General features: G+C 41.2%; 1 protein-coding gene across 3 annotated transcripts in view; it reads left to right on the plus strand.

The window, feature by feature from the left end:
- Window positions 1-20,214, plus strand: part of Dtl (denticleless E3 ubiquitin protein ligase homolog) — a 47,316-nt gene that overhangs the window by 5,174 nt on the left and 21,928 nt on the right. For 2 of the 3 annotated variants that reach the window (XM_029559458.1, XM_008824823.3), the window contains exons 2-10: window positions 2,197-2,322; window positions 3,060-3,158; window positions 4,450-4,511; window positions 4,595-4,715; window positions 8,864-8,929; window positions 10,928-11,040; window positions 15,736-15,809; window positions 16,724-16,827; window positions 17,108-17,212. In XM_029559458.1, the coding sequence (XP_029415318.1) occupies window positions 3,068-3,158; window positions 4,450-4,511; window positions 4,595-4,715; window positions 8,864-8,929; window positions 10,928-11,040; window positions 15,736-15,809; window positions 16,724-16,827; window positions 17,108-17,212 (736 nt within the window). In that variant the 5' untranslated portion in view covers window positions 2,197-2,322; window positions 3,060-3,067. Of the gene's footprint in view, window positions 1-2,196; window positions 2,323-3,059; window positions 3,159-4,449; window positions 4,512-4,594; window positions 4,716-8,863; window positions 8,930-10,925; window positions 11,041-15,735; window positions 15,810-16,723; window positions 16,828-17,107; window positions 17,213-20,214 lie in introns of those variants that run through there. The other variant, XM_029559459.1, reaches the window with a different exon arrangement.

Genomic DNA, 20,214 nt, shown 5'->3' on the forward strand with positions numbered 1-20,214 from the left:
TTTTTTTTTTTTCTTAGTTGTGGAGTCCACTTTGGTAGCTAACATTGTACAGAAAAAGGATGGATTTAGGTTCTGCTTAACTGACTTAATGGTCAATTATTAACTTCATATAAAACTGTTGTAATGAGATAGAAAGATGGCTCAACAGTTAAGAGCACTTACTGCTCTTGCAGAGGACCCAAGTTTAGTTGCAAGCACCTGCATAGCAGTTCACAAGCATCTGCAACTCCAGTTCCAGAGGATCTTACACCCTCTTCTGGCCTCTGTGAACATGATGCATTCATGTGGTGCATATCCATACATGCAAGCAAACACACACATACAATAAATATTTACAACTGTTGTCATCCAGGTATATCGTGTTAAGATGATCATTGTGATTAATTATAAATTATTGGGATAATTTATTGTAACAGTATATGCAAATACTAGTAACTTCAGTAGCTGAGGAATTTTGAACACTTAATTTGTTGAGGGGCTGCTGGAGAGATGGTTCAGTAGTTAATAGTGCCTGCTGTTCTTGTGGAAGATCTGAGTTCAGTTCCCAGCACCTAGGCTGGGCAGCCCACAATCACCTGTAATTCCAGCTCCAGGGATCCAGTGCTGTCTTCTGGCCTCTACAGCCATTGCACAACATGGGTGCACTTACATACATACAGGCAAAACACTCATACACATAGAATTAAATAAATAATTTTTATTTATTTATGTAGGCTTTTTTGATACAATTTCATTATGCAGTCCTGGCTGGCCTCGCAGAGCCTCTGCTCCAAAGTGCTGGGATTAAAGGTGTATGCTACTACACCAGGCCCCCACTTTACTTTAAATCTCTCTCATATACTTTAAGATATTATGACAGGTTCCTATTTTAGAATCCTAGAATTTCAGTGCTATAAGGAAAAATGAAGTAAAATTATTAGTGAATGTACCAGCTATAACAGACTGGCACATTAACCTTTTGAACACTGGTTACATATGATTGCTGGTTACTTTAGAGTTTCTTGTTAGAGACTCCAAAATGAATTTTTCATCAAAGAAATACCAGGATTCTTAAAAAGATTTATTTATTTCTGTGTGTATCTGAGTATATGTGCAATGTGTGTGCAGGTGACTTTGGAAACCAGAAAAGGGCGTCAGATCCCCAGGAACTGGAATTACAGGCAGTTGTGAGCAGCCTGATGTGTGTGCTGGGAACTGAGCCTGGGGGTCCTTTGGAAGATGAGTAAGTGCTAATCACTGAACCATCTCTCTAGTACCTAGAAAGAAATAGTTCAGGTAGTAATGCTTTAGTGGTGGTTTCTTTGGTAGAAGAGGCAGGTTGATTTCTTCCTTAGAACTTCTATTAAAATACCAGAAATAGTATGCAGGAAAGCCATAGAGAGTGAGTGGGGCTGTATTAAATATGTGAAGCTTTTTTGTTTGTTTGTTTGTTTGTTTTTTGAGATAGGGTCTATGAGCTCTGTCTGGCCTGGAGCTCATAGAGATCCACCTGCCTCTGTTTCCCTGAGTGCTGGGATTAAGAGTGTGAGCTACCACATTCTGTGAAATAAGTGAAGCTTTTCATGGACAAATATGTACCTGTGTCTCACACTTTTCATCTCATCATTTGGGCAGAAGCAGGAGGACCAGCTGCAAAATTTAGGCCTTTCTTACCTAGTAAGTTCCAGGACAGGCAAGATGACTTAGTAAGACTGTTTCAAAAAACCAAATAACTAATTACACTTAGATGTTGCCGTACTCTTAAAGGTTAAAAACTTATTCAGTTTTATGTCTTACAGGGTTTATACTGAGTTCAATATTGTATAACTATTAATTTAACTGTGAACCTAAAAATTTTTTTGTTTGGTCTTTTTGAGACAGGGTCTCCTTGTAACCCCAGCTGTCCTGGAACTCACTGTGTAGACCAGGCTGGCGTTGAACTCACAGATCCGCCTGCCTCTGCCTCCGAAATGCTGGGACCAAAGGCGTGCGTCACCATGCCTGGAAATACCTAAAAATTTTATAACCACTTTTGAAAGAGATGTATCTTTGCTCTGGAAATTGTTATTGAGTATGTTAAAGCTGTAATGAAATGCTTCTTCTTAAAAAAAAAACAAATATCAAAAACACCTCACATATTTATCTCTATGCTTGTGAAAAATGCCAAAACATTATTAATGTTCCATGTTAATTTTAAAAGAAACTGTCTGGTTTTAGGATGGTCTTCAAATTACCCTCTTCAGTCCCTTCTGAGTGGTTATCAGTGCAGCTGTAATGATGAGCACACATCCTATGGAGAAACAGGAGTCCCCGTTCCTCCTTTCGGATGCACCTTCTCTTCTGGTAAGAGAACCGTCTACTTTAAGCTTGGGCAGAAATTTATTTCCTACTTAAGGGGAATATATACTGGGTGTTTTTCCCTGGAAAGGAAAGTGACTTAGGTAGATGTTAGAATTTTTCTAATTGTTCTCCTCTGATTTATGAAAGACTTAGTTAATTATGAGAGTTTCTTTTTTTACATTTGTTTGCGTGTGCACATGCATGTGTCACAATGTGCATGTGGAGTTCAGAGGACAGCTTTGTGGAGTCAGTTCTCTCCTTCTACCTGAAGTGAGTTCTAAAGATCAGAACTCAGTCTGTCAGGATTGGCAGCAAGTGGCTTTACCCACTAAGCCATCTCGCCAGCCGTGAAATAGACTTTTATAATCTCTGCATAATTACCACAACTGTCTATTTTCTCTAAAGCATAGGTAGTACTTTCAGGGGTAGAGGAACCGATACATGGAAAGGGGTACAAAGTTTCAGCACCGTGAAGAGGATTTTGCCACTTACCTAGAAGTATTGTCTTCACTCTTAGTGGTTTTAGAGGAAAGAGAAAAGGTTGTGAAAATGAAGTTTAAAACAGACTCAGACTGGGTGTGGTCTGTATCGTTCACCTTGATTTGTCGTTGGTCAGTACCACCTTTGATACAGCCCATCTCTTAAGAATATCTGGAGATAATTTTGATGGCTTTGAGTCATTTAATACTTTTATAGTCATTTGAAACTTTTGTGATGCTCTTTGTCTATTCTTCATTTAGCTCCCAGTATGGAGCATATATTAGCGGTTGCCAATGAAGAGGGTTTCGTCAGATTATACAACACAGAATCACAGACTACCAAAAAGACGTGCTTCAAGGGTAAGTTCATAATTTTTAACATTTTTGATCATAGAGCCTTGGATAAATTACTATTTTAATACCTTCCTGCTTATATTCACTCCTTATTGTTTATTTAGGGAGCAAACTAAAAGTAAATGATGGGCTGGCTATCTGACAAGACAGTAGCTGCTAACTGTGGCAAAACCTTCACTAAAAGCTAAGAAAAAGACATTTTAGGATTAAAAATAGTTCTTTTGATTAAACCTTTTATGTTTTGTATAGTTGGAAATAATGCTTTAAATATTAATCATGTATTTCCCGTGTGCAAAGTGAGTTTCACCTGGCCTTAAGCTGATAATTTGGATCCAGTAAGTGGGGGATGAGAGAACTAAGAAGAACAAAGACTATAAATGATGTTCAAGGATAACAGGAGACCAGGAAAATTTTTATGAAAGATGGAACATTTGGTTGAACAATGGTGTTTTAGACCATTGGAAATGAGAGAGCAGTTCTGGCAAAGAGGGAAGAGCATTAGCAAAGGCCTAGATGCAGCAAACACAGGATGAATAGACTGTGATCCAGTTTGGTTCCAATAAGATATATGGAGAACTGTCAGATAAGCCGCCTCACAGAGATAGAGGCCAAAGCATGCAAGACCTTGAATGTCAGACTACAGTTAGCACATTCTTAGAACTTTCTAAAGATTTTTGACCTGGAGAATGTTTCAGAAAGATTCCATTTTAGAGAATACTTCTAATAGGGAAAAGGATTTGTGTGTGTGTGTGTGTGTGTGTGCGTGCGTGTGTGATGGTACGGGTATGTATCCACATGCCTATGGAGGCCAGAAGTCGAAATGTGTCTTCCTTTATCACTCTCCACGTTACTTTTTGAGACAAGGTCTCAATGAACTTGGAGCTCACTTATTTATTTATTTATTTTTTATGTATATGGGTGTTTTTCCTGCATGTGTGTAGTACCCACGGGCCAGAAGAGAGGATCAGATTCCCTGGAACTGGAGTTAAAGACAGTTGTTAATTACTGTGTAGGTGCTGGGAAACTGAACCCCAGTCCCCTGTAAGGGCAGCTAGCACTCTTAACATCTGGGCCATCTCCCCAGCCCTCATGGAAAGGAATTTGATACTAGATGCTGATCTCATATGTGATAGCAAGGGAAATATGTGATGTCTGTGATTTAATGCTGTTTGGTCCATGGATGGTAGAGTACTGAGTACAATCTTAAAACTGTAGCTTTCAAAGCATTTAAACTGCTGCTGATGTGGCTACCATAGAACCCAGTCTAGATAGTTACATTTGCATTTTCTTTGTTTAGAATGGATGGCTCACTGGAATGCAGTCTTTGACCTGGCCTGGGTCCCTGGTGAACTTAAACTTGTAAGTAACTTTGATTTTACTAGGTCTGAGTAGATGCTGGTAAAGATTTGCTTTGTTAAATTTTATTGTATTATTTTTGGAAGGTTACAGCAGCAGGTGATCAAACAGCCAGATTTTGGGATGTAAAAGCTGGTGAGCTGATGGGAACATGCAAAGGTCATCAGTGCAGCCTCAAATCTGTAGCTTTTTCTAAGTTTCAGAAAGGTAGGTTTGTGTTTATCCTTCTATCTCCTTAATGGTCGGGAAAATAGAGCATTGTAGTTATCTCTGCCCATCCTTCTGTCAGTGTTGTTACTTTAGCTACATAGATGACTGAGATTTTAATAACTGAAAATCATAATGAATTTTTAAAACTCATAATGTGAGTTTTAGGGATTGAACTTAGGGTGTCCTCACACTTGTGCAACAAGCACTTCACCTACTAAACCATATCCCCTGTGCCTTCCCCATTCTTGCATTATTATCTCCAGCTTGTCCCTGAAAGTTAAGTGTTCAAGCAACTTTTTTGTTTCTATAACCAACCTTGTAGATTGGTAACGATTTACAAACGGCCTTGGTTTAACTTTTGTTCATTGAAATCAAAACGTTGTGCTGGGTACTTACCATTATGATACGGCACATGAGACTGGGGTGAAAAATCTTGAAAAACTGGGCAGAGTTCGTGACCTAAAAATGGATCGACCAGTATTTACAGTTGATTTTCCTAATATTAGTTTACTGTTCTGTGGAGAATGAAATTTGAGAAGAAATAAGACACAAAACAGTGGTGCAGCTGGGGAAATGTGTAGTGTTTTAGCATTATAAAGATAAATGTTATGATTTTATCATTATAAAATACTCTATTTTGGGACTGGAGAGATGGATCAGATGCCACTTGATCTTGCAGAGGACCTGGGTTCATTTCTCAGCATTAATTGGCAAATATTAAAAACGCTATTTTTAGAAAGTTTTTGCCTGTTTCCTAAAAACATTTTCCTATTTACACAAGTACTTGGGAATATTAAACTGAACTGTTGAATTGGTTTTGACTGTCAACAAAATTATTTTGCATTATTTTGTAATAAGATATCAGACTGGAACTCACTGTATAGCCCATGCTGCCCACCGATTTATGGTCCTCCTCTGTTGGCCTCCCAAGTGTTGGGATTACAGGCATATATCACCACATCCAGGTCAAAAGTTATTTTAATATGCTGTAGTTGCTGTCAAAAAAAATAGAACTCAGGGCTGGAGAGGTGGCTCAGCAGTTAAGAGCACCGACTGCTCTTGCAGAGGACTCAGGTTTGATTCCCAGCACCCACATGGTGGCTATGAACTGTCCTTAACTTCGGTTCCAGGGGAATCTGAAGCCTTCTGACCTCCAAGGCATTGTACAACATGGGTGCACTCACATGCATGCAGGCAATACACACATACACATAAAAATAATTTTTTTTTTTTTTTGGTGGCGCGCGCCTTTAATCCCAGCACTCAGGAGGCAGAGGCACGTGGAGGCCAGCCTGGTCTACACAGTGAGTTCCAGGACAGCTGGGGCTACAGGGAGACCCTGTTTCAAAAAGACCAAAGAAAAAGAGAAAAATATTTTTTAACAAAGAATTTGTGGTCATAAAAATTTAAACAATAATGAGAAAGAGAAGCACTATATCTTTCAGTCCCCTTTGCTTAATTTTTAAAGCTCTACATGTGGATAAATCTGTGCCAATGTCATCTAATAGAAAAGGCACTGAGTTTGACTTGGGCAAGTGGCTTTTATCATGGCTCCTAGTAATGCATACGCTAACCTGGTTGAAAGGAGCCATCGTCAGTGAAACAGCTTACGTTTAGTCTGCCTCCCTTCCCCTCAAGCCTGCATAGAAGGCTTACAGCCAAATGAGTCTCTACACTTGATTTAGCTCTCCTGAAATCTTGAGCAGACATTTTTCTGTCCATTGGTCTTCATTTCTTAGTTACAGTAGTATGAAATGCTGTTTAGCTCAGGAAAATAATTGCAAGAATAACAATGTGGTAAGATACGGTTTTTTTTTTCACCTGGTGACCATATAAATGCTTATTGGTTTTTTTCATGTGTGTTGTGTGTTTTAGTTTCATAGATAGCATGGTATAGTTTACTGGTCCAATTCATTCAACCTAGTATGGGTAGGATACAAATGATCCTAATTTCCTCCCTTAAATATCTGCTTTCTTAAAAAAACAAAACAAAACCAAGCAATTACATATACAGATAAGTGCTTTGTGTGGCCCCAAGGAAGGTATTAGAACTTCTAGTGGATAATTAAAATTAACTATAAGTTTATTTCTACTTCTACAGACTTAAGTATATTTGAACCTTCTCTCTTATTCTTCAGTTTAAAGCCAGTTGTTCATCCTAAGCCAGTGGTTCCCAGCCCTGAATGCACATTGGTCACCTGATGAGGTTTTTTTTTTTAAACATACCAATTAACTGAGAATCTCTGAGAGGTGAGCCAGGTATCTGCTGTCTTTGTTTTAAGCTCATCAAGGAATTCCAGTGTACAGCTAAGGTTGAGAAACATTCTTGATCCTCCTGAAGACTTGATGCCTTCAGTTTTATCCACATGGCTCCTGTGTCTTCAGGCTCTCCCTCTGTTGGCTGTTTGTCCATGGAAGAGACTAAGGCATGTCTGTGGCCTTGACCTGAAGTGTTTCACCTTTGTTGTCTTAGCTGTCCTTTCTATGTCCTTTCTCCTCTTGAATTTCTTAATGGGGGAAAAAGGTTGCTACATTCTTCATTTCAACTTGATACAATCTGTTTTCTACATCTAGCTCTCTTCCTGAAATTAGTTTTCCTACGGTCACTCAGTGTCAGAGCCATGAAAGTTTTCAGGCCTTTTCTTCTGCTTGACCATTTATAAAGTTTTATACAGATTCTTCCTTAGAACTTGCGAACCATTCCATTCCAGTTCTCTTGTTCACTGTATGGTCCTTCATAGTTGCTTTGTGCCCTACACTTCACTAGCTTTATGTGTTGGTCTAGCCCAAGATAGGGTATTTTGCCTTCTTTTCCTATGATTCTACGTCTTTTCCTAGATGGTTTTATCTAGTCCAGGTTTTGGGGTTTTTTTGGTTTGGTTTTGTTTTCTTAGTGTGTTTAATTTTTTTTGAGACAGGGTCTCCCTATAGCCCCAGCTGTCTTGGACTCGCTTTATAGACCAGACTGGCCTCCATCTCATAGAGGTCCACCTGCCTCTGCTGAGATTAAAGGCATGTACCACCACCCTTGGCTCAGTTCTGTTTGTGCTGCACAGTATTCTCAGTCCTCTCTTTTATTTAACTTTAAAGAATAAAGCAATACAAATAGATGGAATTTCTCTTGTCTTCTCTTCAATCCCTATGCCCTCTTTCCATCCCCAGAAGCATATATACTCACACTCAGACAGTGTAGCCTGCAGGTTTAGAGTATAGGCTCTAGATACGTACCGCCAAAAATACCTTTAAAAATTACTTCTCTCAAGCCAGACTTGGTGGCACATGCCTGTAGTCCCAGCACTTGGGAGGCAGAGGCAGGCGGATCTCTGAGTTCAAGGCCTGCCTGGTCTACATAGTGAGTTCCAGGCCGGCTGTCTCAGAAAGACCAAAAAAAAAAAAAAAAAAATTCTCTCTGCCTTGTTTCTCATCTATAACACAGGAAGAATAAAACCTAATGTATTAGGGTTCTCTAGAGGAACATATATGAAGTTTATTAAACCAGCTTATGTTGAAATAAGAGCAATTATACTTGAGAGGGTGAGAACCCAGTAGTTGCTTGATCCTTGAGACTGGTGCCCTGTCCGTCAGAGTCATTCCACAGTGGCTGTCTCACACTTAAGAGCTAGGCAGCCCCAGTAGCTGCTCATTCTGGCACCAGAAACCTAGAAGTTTCCTGGAGATTGCTGGTCCTTAGTCAGCTATGGATGCCTGGGAGTGTTGGTTCTGATGCCAGCAAAGGAATCGGCGGTGGCAGCAACAGGGTAGATTGATTTGACAGAGAGGGAAGGCCAGGTGAGCAAAAGGCAAGTATTAATTCTATCAGAGTGTGGCCCACATTGGGGGTAGGTCTTCTCACATCAATTATGTCAAATAGGTGAGACTCCCTGCTCAGGGAATCTGTGACAAGTTGACATTAAAATGATTCACCACACCTACTAATAGATGGACAGAGAAGATGGAGACTGTGTGGAACATCAGCATCTATAGGGACACTCAGCATACCATACACTTTATTGCTTGCTTATCGTTTTTTGTATTATAATCTCTAGTGCCAAATTCAGTACCTAGCAGAGAATGCTCTGGGGAATTTAAATTGAAACCCATGTGTCATTGGATTATTTCGCTAACATCTTGATTTTTTCCTATAGCTGTGTTCTGTACAGGTGGGAGAGATGGCAACATTATGGTCTGGGACACCAGGTGCAACAAAAAAGGTAAAAAACTAGTTACCAAAACAGAATGAGAGCAGCACTAGTGGTTATGCCTGATTATCACCAGGGGGCACTTGTGTCATAACCCTTCATTTCCACTCATTGCTTAAGTCTTGTCTGAATAGTGATTATTGCAAAACACTTAATGTATTTATCTAATGTTGACCTTTGAATTATAGTGCCATTGATGTAAATCATTGGTAGAATTAAAATCACTAATGCATGAATATGCTAGATAACTTTTTCATGGGGTTGGCAAGATGACTCAGCAGGTAAAGGTGGTTGGCCACCAGACTGAGTTCAGTCTCCAGGTTGTCTATTGACCTCTATACTTACACCATGGCACACATGCCCCTATGATAATCATTAACCTGTTTACCGTTATATACATTGATTTTAAAATGTTATGTTATTGCAGTTTTAACTTCACAGCACCGTTAAGGTAAATTTCCATATACCCTCAGCTCCTATACAGCTCCTCCCCAACCCCCATCAGGATCGTACATCCAACTGGTGCAGTTTTACAACTACACATGGTTGCCCCGACTTAGTTTGCATTCGGTTCATTCTTCATGTTAAACATTCTGTGAAGATAGACAAATCTGTGACTTGTGTCTGCATTATAATATACACAACAGTTCCACTGCCCTCAACACCTCTGCTCTGGTGTTCATACCTGTCTCCTCATTAAGCTGTCTCCATGGTTTTCCAGAATGTCATAATAACTAGTCATATAGTATGTTGCCTTCTCAGATGGGCTTTTGTACTTAATACTGTGCATTTAACTTTTTTCCAAATCTTGGTGGCTTTCTCAAGCTCATTTCTTTTCAGCATCAAATAATACTCTGTTGTCTAGATACACCACAGTGTGTCCACTCACCAGCTGGAGAAAATCCTAGTTGTTTCTGTATTTGGCCATTATGAATAAAGCCAAGCCGTTAGAAACTATGTGTTTTTCTTAAATATATTTTATAACCTCACCTTGGGAGATAAGCTGGCTCTGTGGCAGTCTTTTGTCTTTTTTTTTTTTTTTTAAGTGTGTATATATGTATAGCCTGCATGTCGGTAAGTGCACCCTTGTCATGCAGTGCCCGTGGAGGTCTGAAGAGCCTGTCGGATCCCCTGGGACTGGAGTTACAGACGGTTGTTAGCTGCCATCTGGGTGCTGGGATTCAAACCTGGGTCCTCTGCAAGAACAACCAGTATTCTTAACCGCTGAGCCATCTCTCCAGCCCCCTAAGTTTTTGTTGTTGTTTTTGTTTTTTTTTTAAGACAGGGTCTCAACTATGTAGCTGTGGCTGGCCTCAGACTCAGAGCAATCCGCCTGCCTCTGCTGCCCAAGTGCTGGAACTAAGGTGTGCGACATCACACCTGACCAGGTTTTTTATATTATTATTATTACTTTCTTAAAATTTATTTTGTGCCTGCATGTGCCACATCATAACTTGTGAAAACTAGAGGACAACTTAGGGAATCAGTTGCTTACTACTCCCATGTGAGTCCCTGGGATTGAACTTGGATCTTCAGACTTGGCAGCAAGCACCTTTACTTGCTGAACCATTTCAATGGCCCCTCTTCAAGGGGTTTTTTTCTTTTTTGAGGTAGGGTCTTAATTATGTAGCCCTAGCTGGCCTCAAACTTTGTCAACCAGGCTGATCTCAAACCTGCCTCAACCGCCCAAGGGCTGGAGTTAAAGGCATGTACTACACCTAGAGCCTCTATAGATTTCTTTTTTTTTTTTTTTCGGTCTTTTTGAGACAGGGTCACCTTGTAGCCCTAGCTGGTCTAGAACTCACTATGTAAACCAGGCTGGCCTTGAACTCACGGAGATCCATCTGTCTTTGCCTCATGAATTCTGAGATTAAAGGCGTGCATCCCCCACTCCGAGTGAATTTTTATTTCACTAATAAAAAATTCATAATTTTGAGGTCTTATGTACAAATTTTATGTTTAGCTTGAAATGACAAAACACTAAAATCCCTCTCTTGGAATGTCTTTCAGATGGGTTTTATAGACAAGTGAATCAAATCAGTGGAGCTCACAATACCGCAGACAAGCAAACCCCTTCAAAGCCCAAGAAGAAACCGAATTCAAAAGGGCTTGCTCCTTCTGTGGTAAGGTTTTAAAGATGTGCATGTGTGAACAGTTTGTTACTCCTACTGTTTTAGGACAAGGTTTCCCTTGTATAGCTTAGACTGTCCTAACACAATCTTCAGCCTCTCAAGTGCACCACCATTCCTGACATTGTTAGATCTTAACAACAGGATAGAATTCCCCCTTAGTGAGGTTGTTGGGTCTAAAGGTGGATGGTATCTTCATTTCATTTGATACCAGGTAATGTCAGAAGGTAATTTGTTAAGTTAATCTATGGGAGGAAGTCCTTGTCTTCATGATATCTTATAGAAAGGATGAGAATTTTTTGGCAGATTTTTTGAAACATGTAGCAGAATATTTTTGTTAATGAAAATAAGCTTTATTGCTGGGCTTAGTGGCATATGTCTTTAAATCCCAGCACTGAGGAGGCAGAGGCAGGCGGATCTCTGTGAGTTCAAGGCCAGCTTGGCCTACATAGTGAGTGTCAGGCCACTGGGGCTACAGGGAGACCCTGTCTCAAAAAGATACCCCCCACCCCAAAAAAGTAAGTTTTATTATATGAGATAATACAGATAAAGATGCAGACATTTTCAATCATTCTTCAAAGTGTTTGGTTTTTTTTAACAGGTTCTCCCGGTAGCCCCAGCTGCCTGGAACTCAGAGATCCCACCTGCCACTACTTCCCAAGGGCTGGGATTAAAGGTCTGCATCACCACAGTGCAGCCCTCTTCCAAGTGTTTTGATCAGTTTACAGTAAACATCAAACCAAAATCTACCACAATCTTAGTATTAATTTTTGGGGGTGCTTGTCAGGGTTTGGTTGATTGCCCTTCTGTATCTATAATGTGCATTTTTAGAGTGTGGAAATGTTTACACAAAGGAGCTCTGTTAAGCAGAATCACAAGCAGGCCAACTGCTAAGTAAAACAGCTGTTGGTATGCACTGAAAGTCCTCAGAGCTTAAGAAAAGGAAAAAATCAAATTGGGTGATAGAAACATATTCAAAAGACAATTAAAGAGACACATTGGTATTGGGGGGAAAGGGGGGCACAATAGTTTCCCTTACACTAATTTTTCACATACATCCTTTAACGGTGCTTTTTTAAAAAAATATTTTTTGTTATGTGTATGAGTGTATTATGCCTGCATGTATGTAAGTGCATCCATGTTGTGCAATGCCTGCAGAGATCAGAATAGGGCATCGTATTCCCCTGGAACTGGAGTTATGGACAGTTGTTAGCTGTCAGGTGGGTGCTGGGAATCAAACCTGGGTCCTCTGCAAGAGTAGCCAGTGCTCTTCTGAGCCCATCTCTCCAGCCCCCTAAACCAGTGCTTTGAAGAAAAAAAAGAGTGGGTTCTTCCTAACTACTTAAAGTGTACATGTTAACTAAAGTCTTCCCAGTCTTTGAGAGTGCAGCAGGTTCAGAACTTCAAGAACCATGGGAAAAGAAATACTGTTACCATTTTAAAACACCAATTTCAATAGGAAAGAAGAATTACACCCTTTCATCTTGTAGAAAGATGACCTTCAGAAATAGCAAGGAGACTAGTGCCTTGCATTATGTTACTGTTTCTGTCAAGTACTCCAGAAACAGTGTGAATGTCCCTTTTTAGTCTCTGGCACTCTTGCTCCCTGTATGCGTGGGTAGGTCTGATCTCTTTCCCTAACTTTTTGATGATGCTAGCAGCCCTGTGCTATTTGCTCTGGGGTACCTGACTGTTCCCTGTTCTCTAGGTGTAGCTTTGTGATAGTTGAGTAGCTGGCAGTAGTGGAAGTCACCGTGCTGGTGGTCGTAAGGGCTTCCTGCCTCAAGGGCAGTGACAAGCGTGTGTCAGCTGATGTTCAGCCTATGAGGCATACAGCACACACAAAGGCCTGGCCTTTTTGTTGTTGACAGCTCAGGCACACCATCAGATAATGACCATCTCATGCCTGACACTGCTTGAGTTTATCACCCACACGTGAGGCAGGCGGACCACATTCATAGAACAATATATTTTTTATTTTATTAAGAAGCAGATAGGCCAGGTGTGGTGGTGCAGGCCTTTAATCCCAGGACTATAAAAGCAGAGGCAGGTGGACCTCTGAGAGACCTCAGCCTGATCTACATAGAGTTCCAGGCTAGCTGGGGCTATAGGGAAACCCAGTCTCAAAAAAAGGGAAGCAGGTAAAAACAAAGTACCACTCTATAGGTCCAAAAGCTCAAACCCTGCCCTAGCAGATATTTTTTCTAGAAAATGGAATTGCCATTGATCTCACTGATGTGTCTTTCTAATATTCTTGGTATGTAAGGTCCAAGTAAGTATTAGCGGGAAGTGTAATTGCTAAGCTATTATGACTGAAGGATGCATTCTATGAATATGACACAGGCCTGAATGGACACACAGTAGTCTGTGGCGACCAGAAGACATTACAATGTACTCAGATTATTTTTATAATTTTATGTGTATGAGTTTATTACCTGCATGTATGTTAGTGCACCCGTATCATACACTGCCTGCGGTTGGTAGCCGCCACATGGGTGACTAGAATCAAACTCTGGTCCTCTATAAGAGCTGAGCCATCCTTCCAGCTGCCCCGTTTATTCGGTTTTTGAGAGAATGTGTGAGGCAGTAACTACTAGATGAAGCTCCATTGAGCTTTCTTTTTCCTGTGTGTGTAACTTGGATATGTATCAATGGTTGACAGATGAAGCAGCCACAAGAAGGTTAATCAGTTTCCTCCAGGTGTCCATCTCAGTAGGGAGAATTGGAAGTAGACTCAGACTGCTTTTAGTGTCTTGAGAAAAATCTTTCAGTGGCCAGTTTATTCCTTTGTTTTTTTGTTGGTTAGTTTTTCTTATTTGCGTATGTGTGCCTGCCTAGAGATCAGAGGACAGTTCTCTCCTTCCGCCATGAGCTTTTGGCAGTCAAATTCAGGTTACCAAGATTGCACTCAGATGCATTTGCCCAGTGAACCACCTTGCTGACCAAGTTAATGTTAGCATATGTGCTACGGCTTAATGATGTTTAGGTCATTCCCTTCATTTATTTATTACTGGAAAGAAAGTTAGGGACCAGTAAGGTGGCTCAGTAGATAAAGGTGCCTGCTGCCATGCCTGACAACCTGCAGTCAGTCTCTGGAACCCACATGGTAGAAGAGAATTGACTCCCTCAAGTTGTCCTCTAACCTCCATATGCATGCCTGTTGTACTTGCATGCACAGTGCGTGTAGAGATCAGAGAGCAACTTGCAGGAGTAGGTTCTTTCCTTCTACCATCTACCATGACAGTCCTGAGGATTGAACTCAGGTCATCGTCAGGCATGGCAAGCAGGTGCCTTTACCCATAGCCATCTTGGTGGCCCAAGAAAGTTTTTCTTTAAAAAATAATTTTATGTGAATGAGTATATTGCTTGCATGTGCGTAAGTGCACTGTGCTAGATACTTTAGTGTCAACTTGACACACCTGGGTTGAGGGAGCCTCAGTTGGGGAATTTCCTCTATTGGACTGGCCTGTGGCCATGTCTGAGGGGCATCTTCTTGATGAGTGATGTGGGAGGGCCCAGCCCACTGTGGGTGGTGCCACCCCTGGGCAGGTGGGCCTGTGTTGCATAAGAAAGCAGGCTGAGCAGGAGCCAAGGGAGCAAGCCTGTAAGCAGCATTCCTCCATGGCCTGTGCTCCAGCTCCTGCCTCCAAGTTCCTGCCCTGAGTTCCTACCCTGGGCTCCCTGATGAACTGCGTGCGACCTGGGAGATGTAAGACAAATAAACCCTTTCCTCCCCAAGTTGGTACTGGTCAGAGTGTTTTGTCACAGCAGTGAAGAAACAAACTAAGACATGCACCCATGTCGTGCAGTGCCTTCGGAGGTCAGAAGAGGGCATCAGATTCCTCTGGAACCAGAGTTACTGGCAGTTATTAGCCACCATGTGGGTGCTGGGAATTGAACCCAGGTCCTCTGCAAGAGCAGTCAGTGCTCTTAACCGCTGAGCCATTCCTCCAGCCCCAAGGAAAGCCATCTTTAAAAAATAGCTTAATTTTTTTATTTTCTTTTATGTGTATGTATGTATTGCCTTCATGTATGAAAGTCTACCCGCATGCAGTGCCCACAGATGTCAGAAGAGACTGTTGAATTGCTTGGAACTAGAGTTACAGATGGTTGTTAGCTACCATGTTGGTGCTGGGAACTGAGCCTGGGTCCTCTGGGAGAGCAGCCAGTGCTCTTAACCGATGAACTCTCTCTCCAGCCCCCTGTTTATTTTCTGTATATGAGTGTTTGCCTGCATATATGTAGGTGCACCCATGTTGTACAGAGCCTGTGGAGAGCAGAAGAAAGCATCAGATCCCCTGGAACTGGAGTTACAGATGGTCATTTGCCATCATGTGGGTGCTGGGAGTCAAACTCAGGCCCTCTGGAAGAGCAGCCTGTGCCCATAACCCAGTGCTCTTAACCATGTTTTTAACAGCTGAGCCATCTCTCCAGCCCCAGGAAAGCCTTTTTTTTTTTTTTTTTTTTTTTTTTTTTTTTTTTTTTTTTGTCTTTTTGAGACAAGGTCTCCCTGTAGCTACAGCTGGCCTGGAACTCAAAGAGATCTGCCTGCCTCTGCCTCCCAAGTGCTGGTATTAAAGGTGTGTGCCACCACTCCCGGCAGGAAAGCCATTTTTAAGCACTTTGTTCTTTTGATGGTGAAGATTGTGATGAGGAGCGACGAAGTGTTTTTCTTTGTTGTGGTATTAGGATTCCCAGCAGAGTGTTACTGTGGTCCTCTTTCAAGATGAGAATGCATTAGTCTCAGCAGGAGCTGTGGATGGGTAAGTGACTTTATTTCTTCTGCTTCTTTTGATCCATTGTCTTTTGTGAACTATGATAGATCCTAGTCCTATTAAATTGAACATGCATGCTCTTCAACATAGTGACTCCTGTAGCTGAAAGGAATTACTGGCAACCTTGGAAAATAAACAGAACTCCTGCTCAAGCTGAGATGATACATGTGTCGTGCTTGGCACATCGTCTCTAGCACATGGGAGCAGTGTCAGCTGTTGCAGGATAAGCAGCTTCCTAGCCTTAAGGCAGAGTAGTTCCAGCCTAGGTGCTTCCCCATATTTGTTAGCTGTGATTGGTCTGAATTTTGACCCCAAGTAAGTGTCTGGTATGTGTTCATTGGCTCGTGCTTCTAGAAGGCAAGATAAGCATGACTGAAAATAGGTTCTTCGTGTGCAGGGACTTGTTAAAGTGCGCTTCTTTCCTGTCACATCTCAAGGTGCATCACTTCCCTCAACATTTTAATCTAAAAAATGGCTTACTAACTAACTAGCATTTTTGTTTTCCTGTGGACATTAAAATCCTTCTATGAATCAAGACCTCATGCAGGAGTGAGGACTTTCTATAAGTTAATATCGTATTTGTAAATAACTGAAAATGTGTTCCACCTGTTTCTGACGAACAGTAGAACAGTGACTGTCAGCATCGCACTTTCATCCTCCCTTTTCCATTTCTTTGGAGTAAATGCCAGTGAGCTGTCACCGGGCCAAATGACGTTTCCATTTTGTTTGAGTTGTAGGTTTGGCACTGGAAACAATAGTATGAAATAGTTAAACTTATTTCCAGTGAGATGTTCTAGTGTAGCTGGGAAATTGCCAGAGGAGACAGATTGAGTCATTTCACACTTAAAATAAGTAAAATAGGATAGGAAAAGGTTTATATATTTCTTGTCTTGGTTTTTTAGAATAATAAAAGTCTGGGATTTGCGCAAGAATTACAGCACTTATCGACAAGAACCCATAGCATCCAAGTCTTTTCTGTACCCAGGTAGCAGCACTCGAAAACTAGGTGAGCCTTTGCTTTGTCTGTAGGATTGTGGGGAAGAGGGGGCGATGATATGAATTTCATTTAAAAGCCTTTTAATGCTGGTATTCAGCACTATAACTTGAGAAACCCTAGTATATGGTTGTGTCCTTTTTTATTTCAAAAGGTAAAACTTTGATATGGTTTTTGATTTGTGCATATTTTAGAATTATCTTCCTAGGGTACAAACCATTTTTATCCCCACACTTGAACCTTGGGTCTACTCACCATCATCAAGAGATGCTAACGGGTTTTCTGTCCCCAGGGTACTCAAGTCTGGTTTTGGATTCTACTGGCTCTACTTTATTTGCTAATTGCACAGATGACAACATCTATATGTTCAATATGACTGGCTTAAAGATTTCTCCAGGTAAGCTACTGGGCTTTCAGATTGTCTTGTCAGTAAACTGATAATGACTTTTTTGTTAATAATTTAGTGGTGGTTGCTTATTTACATTTTCCCTAAAGAAAACCTAGTAATCCATGAGGACTTTGGTGTCTGTAATTAGTTCTGGTGAGGTTTTCATGGGTGTTACGTTTTTTTTTGATCATTTCACAAGTAAACAGAATCCTGCTTTATATGGTGAACCGTGAGTCTCCTGAAGCCATGCTCTTTGGCCTACATTCAGGGTTATTTTGATTGTCTGTTAATACATTACGGAGTGAAGACAGCTGTTCTGCTCACGTTCTGTCCTTTTCCAGGCTCTTAAAATTAGAGAGTTAAGTCTTTTAGGCTTCCCCAAACAGCTTTAGCCTTTATAGTGTTGGACAGAGACCACTTAACTCCTAGGGTACTTTTCCCCTGAGTGAAACCTAATACTTAAAACTAATAAATAAACATCTGAAGGCTGGATGTGGTACATACCTTTATTCCCAGCACTTGGGAGGCAGAGGCAGATGGATCTCTGAGTTCCAGGCCAACCAGTGCCACCTTGCGAGACTGTCTCAAAATGCAAAACTAAAACAAAAATTGGGTTTCTAGAGTCAACTTTTCAGAGGGTTTGTGGGAGTAACATTGTTTTTAAGGTTATCAGTTACTCAATCAAACTGTGTGTACATTAGTAGCATGGTTCTTCCTAAGTCTGCTTTGGTCAGAGTCATTCTGAATTCTGCATTCCAGCCCCAGAACTACCTAGTTCGCAGATGTGCTGATGAACAAGAAATCTCAAAATAGTACAGAGCTTGTCTTTTTAGTTGTGGTCCTAGAGACCTTTCCAGTGATCTCCCCAAGCACTCTTAGGACTGTGCCGTCTGCAACAGTAGCAGAGTTGTCATTGCTTTTCAAAATCTTTCTTTAAATAAAGTCAGCTGGTGTTCTAAGTCGATATTAGAGTGCTTTCCTAGCATGGACAAGGTCCTTGGTTCAGTGCCACAAATAAAATCAAAACTATTTTATGGTCTGGAGAGATGGCTCAGTTGCTGAGTGCTGGCCACACAAGCATGAGGACCTAGTTTGGATCCCTAGCACCCACTTTAAAAGCTGGGCACAGCAGCACATACCTGTAATCCCAGTGCTAGGGAGGCAGAGACAGGAAGATCCAGGGGCTTGCTGGCCAGCAAGTGTTGCCAAATTGCTGAACTTCAGGTTAGTGACAACCTGATGCAAAGGGAAAGGTGGGGTGGGGACTGAGGGAGATGCTGGCCCCCGGCTGCACACAGGCCACAAATACACAAGAGAATCAAATCCTGATTATGTTATCAGGTGCCTTGAACTCTCATGTACTTTTTCCTATAGTATAGCACTTGAGTTTAGTTTGCTATGCTGCCATTAAGCATTTTTCTGTCTTCCTAAAATAATCTCGTGAATAGATTGGTTTCTTAGAAATAGCATGTTAAGCGTGTGTAAAAACATCCGCTAATTGCTTGCCTTTTCAAGGACTTGGCCTTCATGCTCGATTCATTTGTTTTATTCATAGTATTGTATTATACTAAGCAGTGTTCATATCCCATACCCAGTTCATCAGAGAAAAACTAAATTGAATCCACACATAGTAGTACCACATGCCTATAATCCCAGCATTTAGGAGGCTGAGGCACGAGGATCATGAATTCAAGGCCATCTTAGGCTATAGAATGAGACCCTGTTCCCCCCTCAAAACAACAAAAACCAAAACTGAGCGATTTAAAGCCAACATAGGGTTTTAGAGGGACTTTTGCTGGATTTGAAACATTTTTGGTATGCTTCATACCCATTTATTTTAGACCAGCAGGGGACAGCAGAAATGGGGCTAGTGGGAAATTCTTGTAATTTTCTATTCATAGTTTAGAGCAGAAGATGAATGATTGTAGTTTGGGAATCACACTGGGTGAAGGAGCCTCTTAATTTTGTAAGGATGTATCTGGAATAGCACATTTAGAATGTACGTATCTAAGTTGATTCATGTTTGCTTCACTTTGGTAGTAAATATCTTAGATGTGAAGAATATTTGATAGGTGGGGGTTTTTAAGGTTTTATTTTTCTTTTTTGTGTATGAATGTTTTGCTTGTATGTGTGTAAGTGAATCACATGTATGCTTATTACCCACTGAGGCCAGAGAGGGTATAGGATCCCGTAGAACTGGAGTTAAGGATGGTTGTTAGCCACAATGTGGGTGATGGGAACTGAACCTGGGTCCTCTGGAAGAGCAGTAAGTGCTCATATCTGTTGAGCCATCTCTCCAGCCCTGGTAGGTTTTTTTGGTTTTGGTTTGGTTTGGTTTGGTTTTTCTTTACTGGTCTTTTTGAGACAGGTTCCCCTTACAGCCCCAGCTGTCCTGGAACTCGGTCTGTAGACTAGGCTGGCCTTGAACTCACAGAGATCCGCCTGCCTCTGCCTCCCAAATGCTGGGATCAAAGGTGTGTGCCACCACGCCTGGCTAGTTTATTCTTTGAAAAAGGGATTTCTCTACTTTAGGAAGTTGTGAAAGCTTTTTTTTCTTTTGAAGAGGATGCTGTGAAGTTCTTACTAATACTTCTTCCCTCTGTTAAAAGTTCAAGTGTGATTTCCTCCCCACACCCCCTCTTAAATTTAATGTGTATGAGTGCATTGCCTGTGTGTATGTAAGTGCACCTATGTCATGCAGTGCTCAAGGAGGTCAGAAGAGGGCGTCAGATTCCCTGGAACTGGAGTTATGGATGGTTGTTAGCTGCCATGTGGGTGCTGGGATTCGAACCCAGGTCTTCTGCAAGGGCAGTCAGTGCTCTTAACCACTGAGCCATCTCTGTAGTCCATGAACATGCATTTTGCCCTTCTTAAGTACCTCTGCCATTTAACCTATTAAAGGTGCTGGATGTTTTTAAATTCCCACTTCTCATACCCAGTATTCAGATAATTTTTTACACTTATCTTTATCTCTTCATGAAACAAACATTTGAAGATTTACTCTGTTCAAA

This window comes from Nannospalax galili, unplaced genomic scaffold, assembly GCF_000622305.1.
Source record: "Nannospalax galili isolate Female #2095 unplaced genomic scaffold, S.galili_v1.0 scaffold648, whole genome shotgun sequence".
Classification (NCBI taxonomy): domain Eukaryota; kingdom Metazoa; phylum Chordata; class Mammalia; order Rodentia; family Spalacidae; genus Nannospalax; species Nannospalax galili.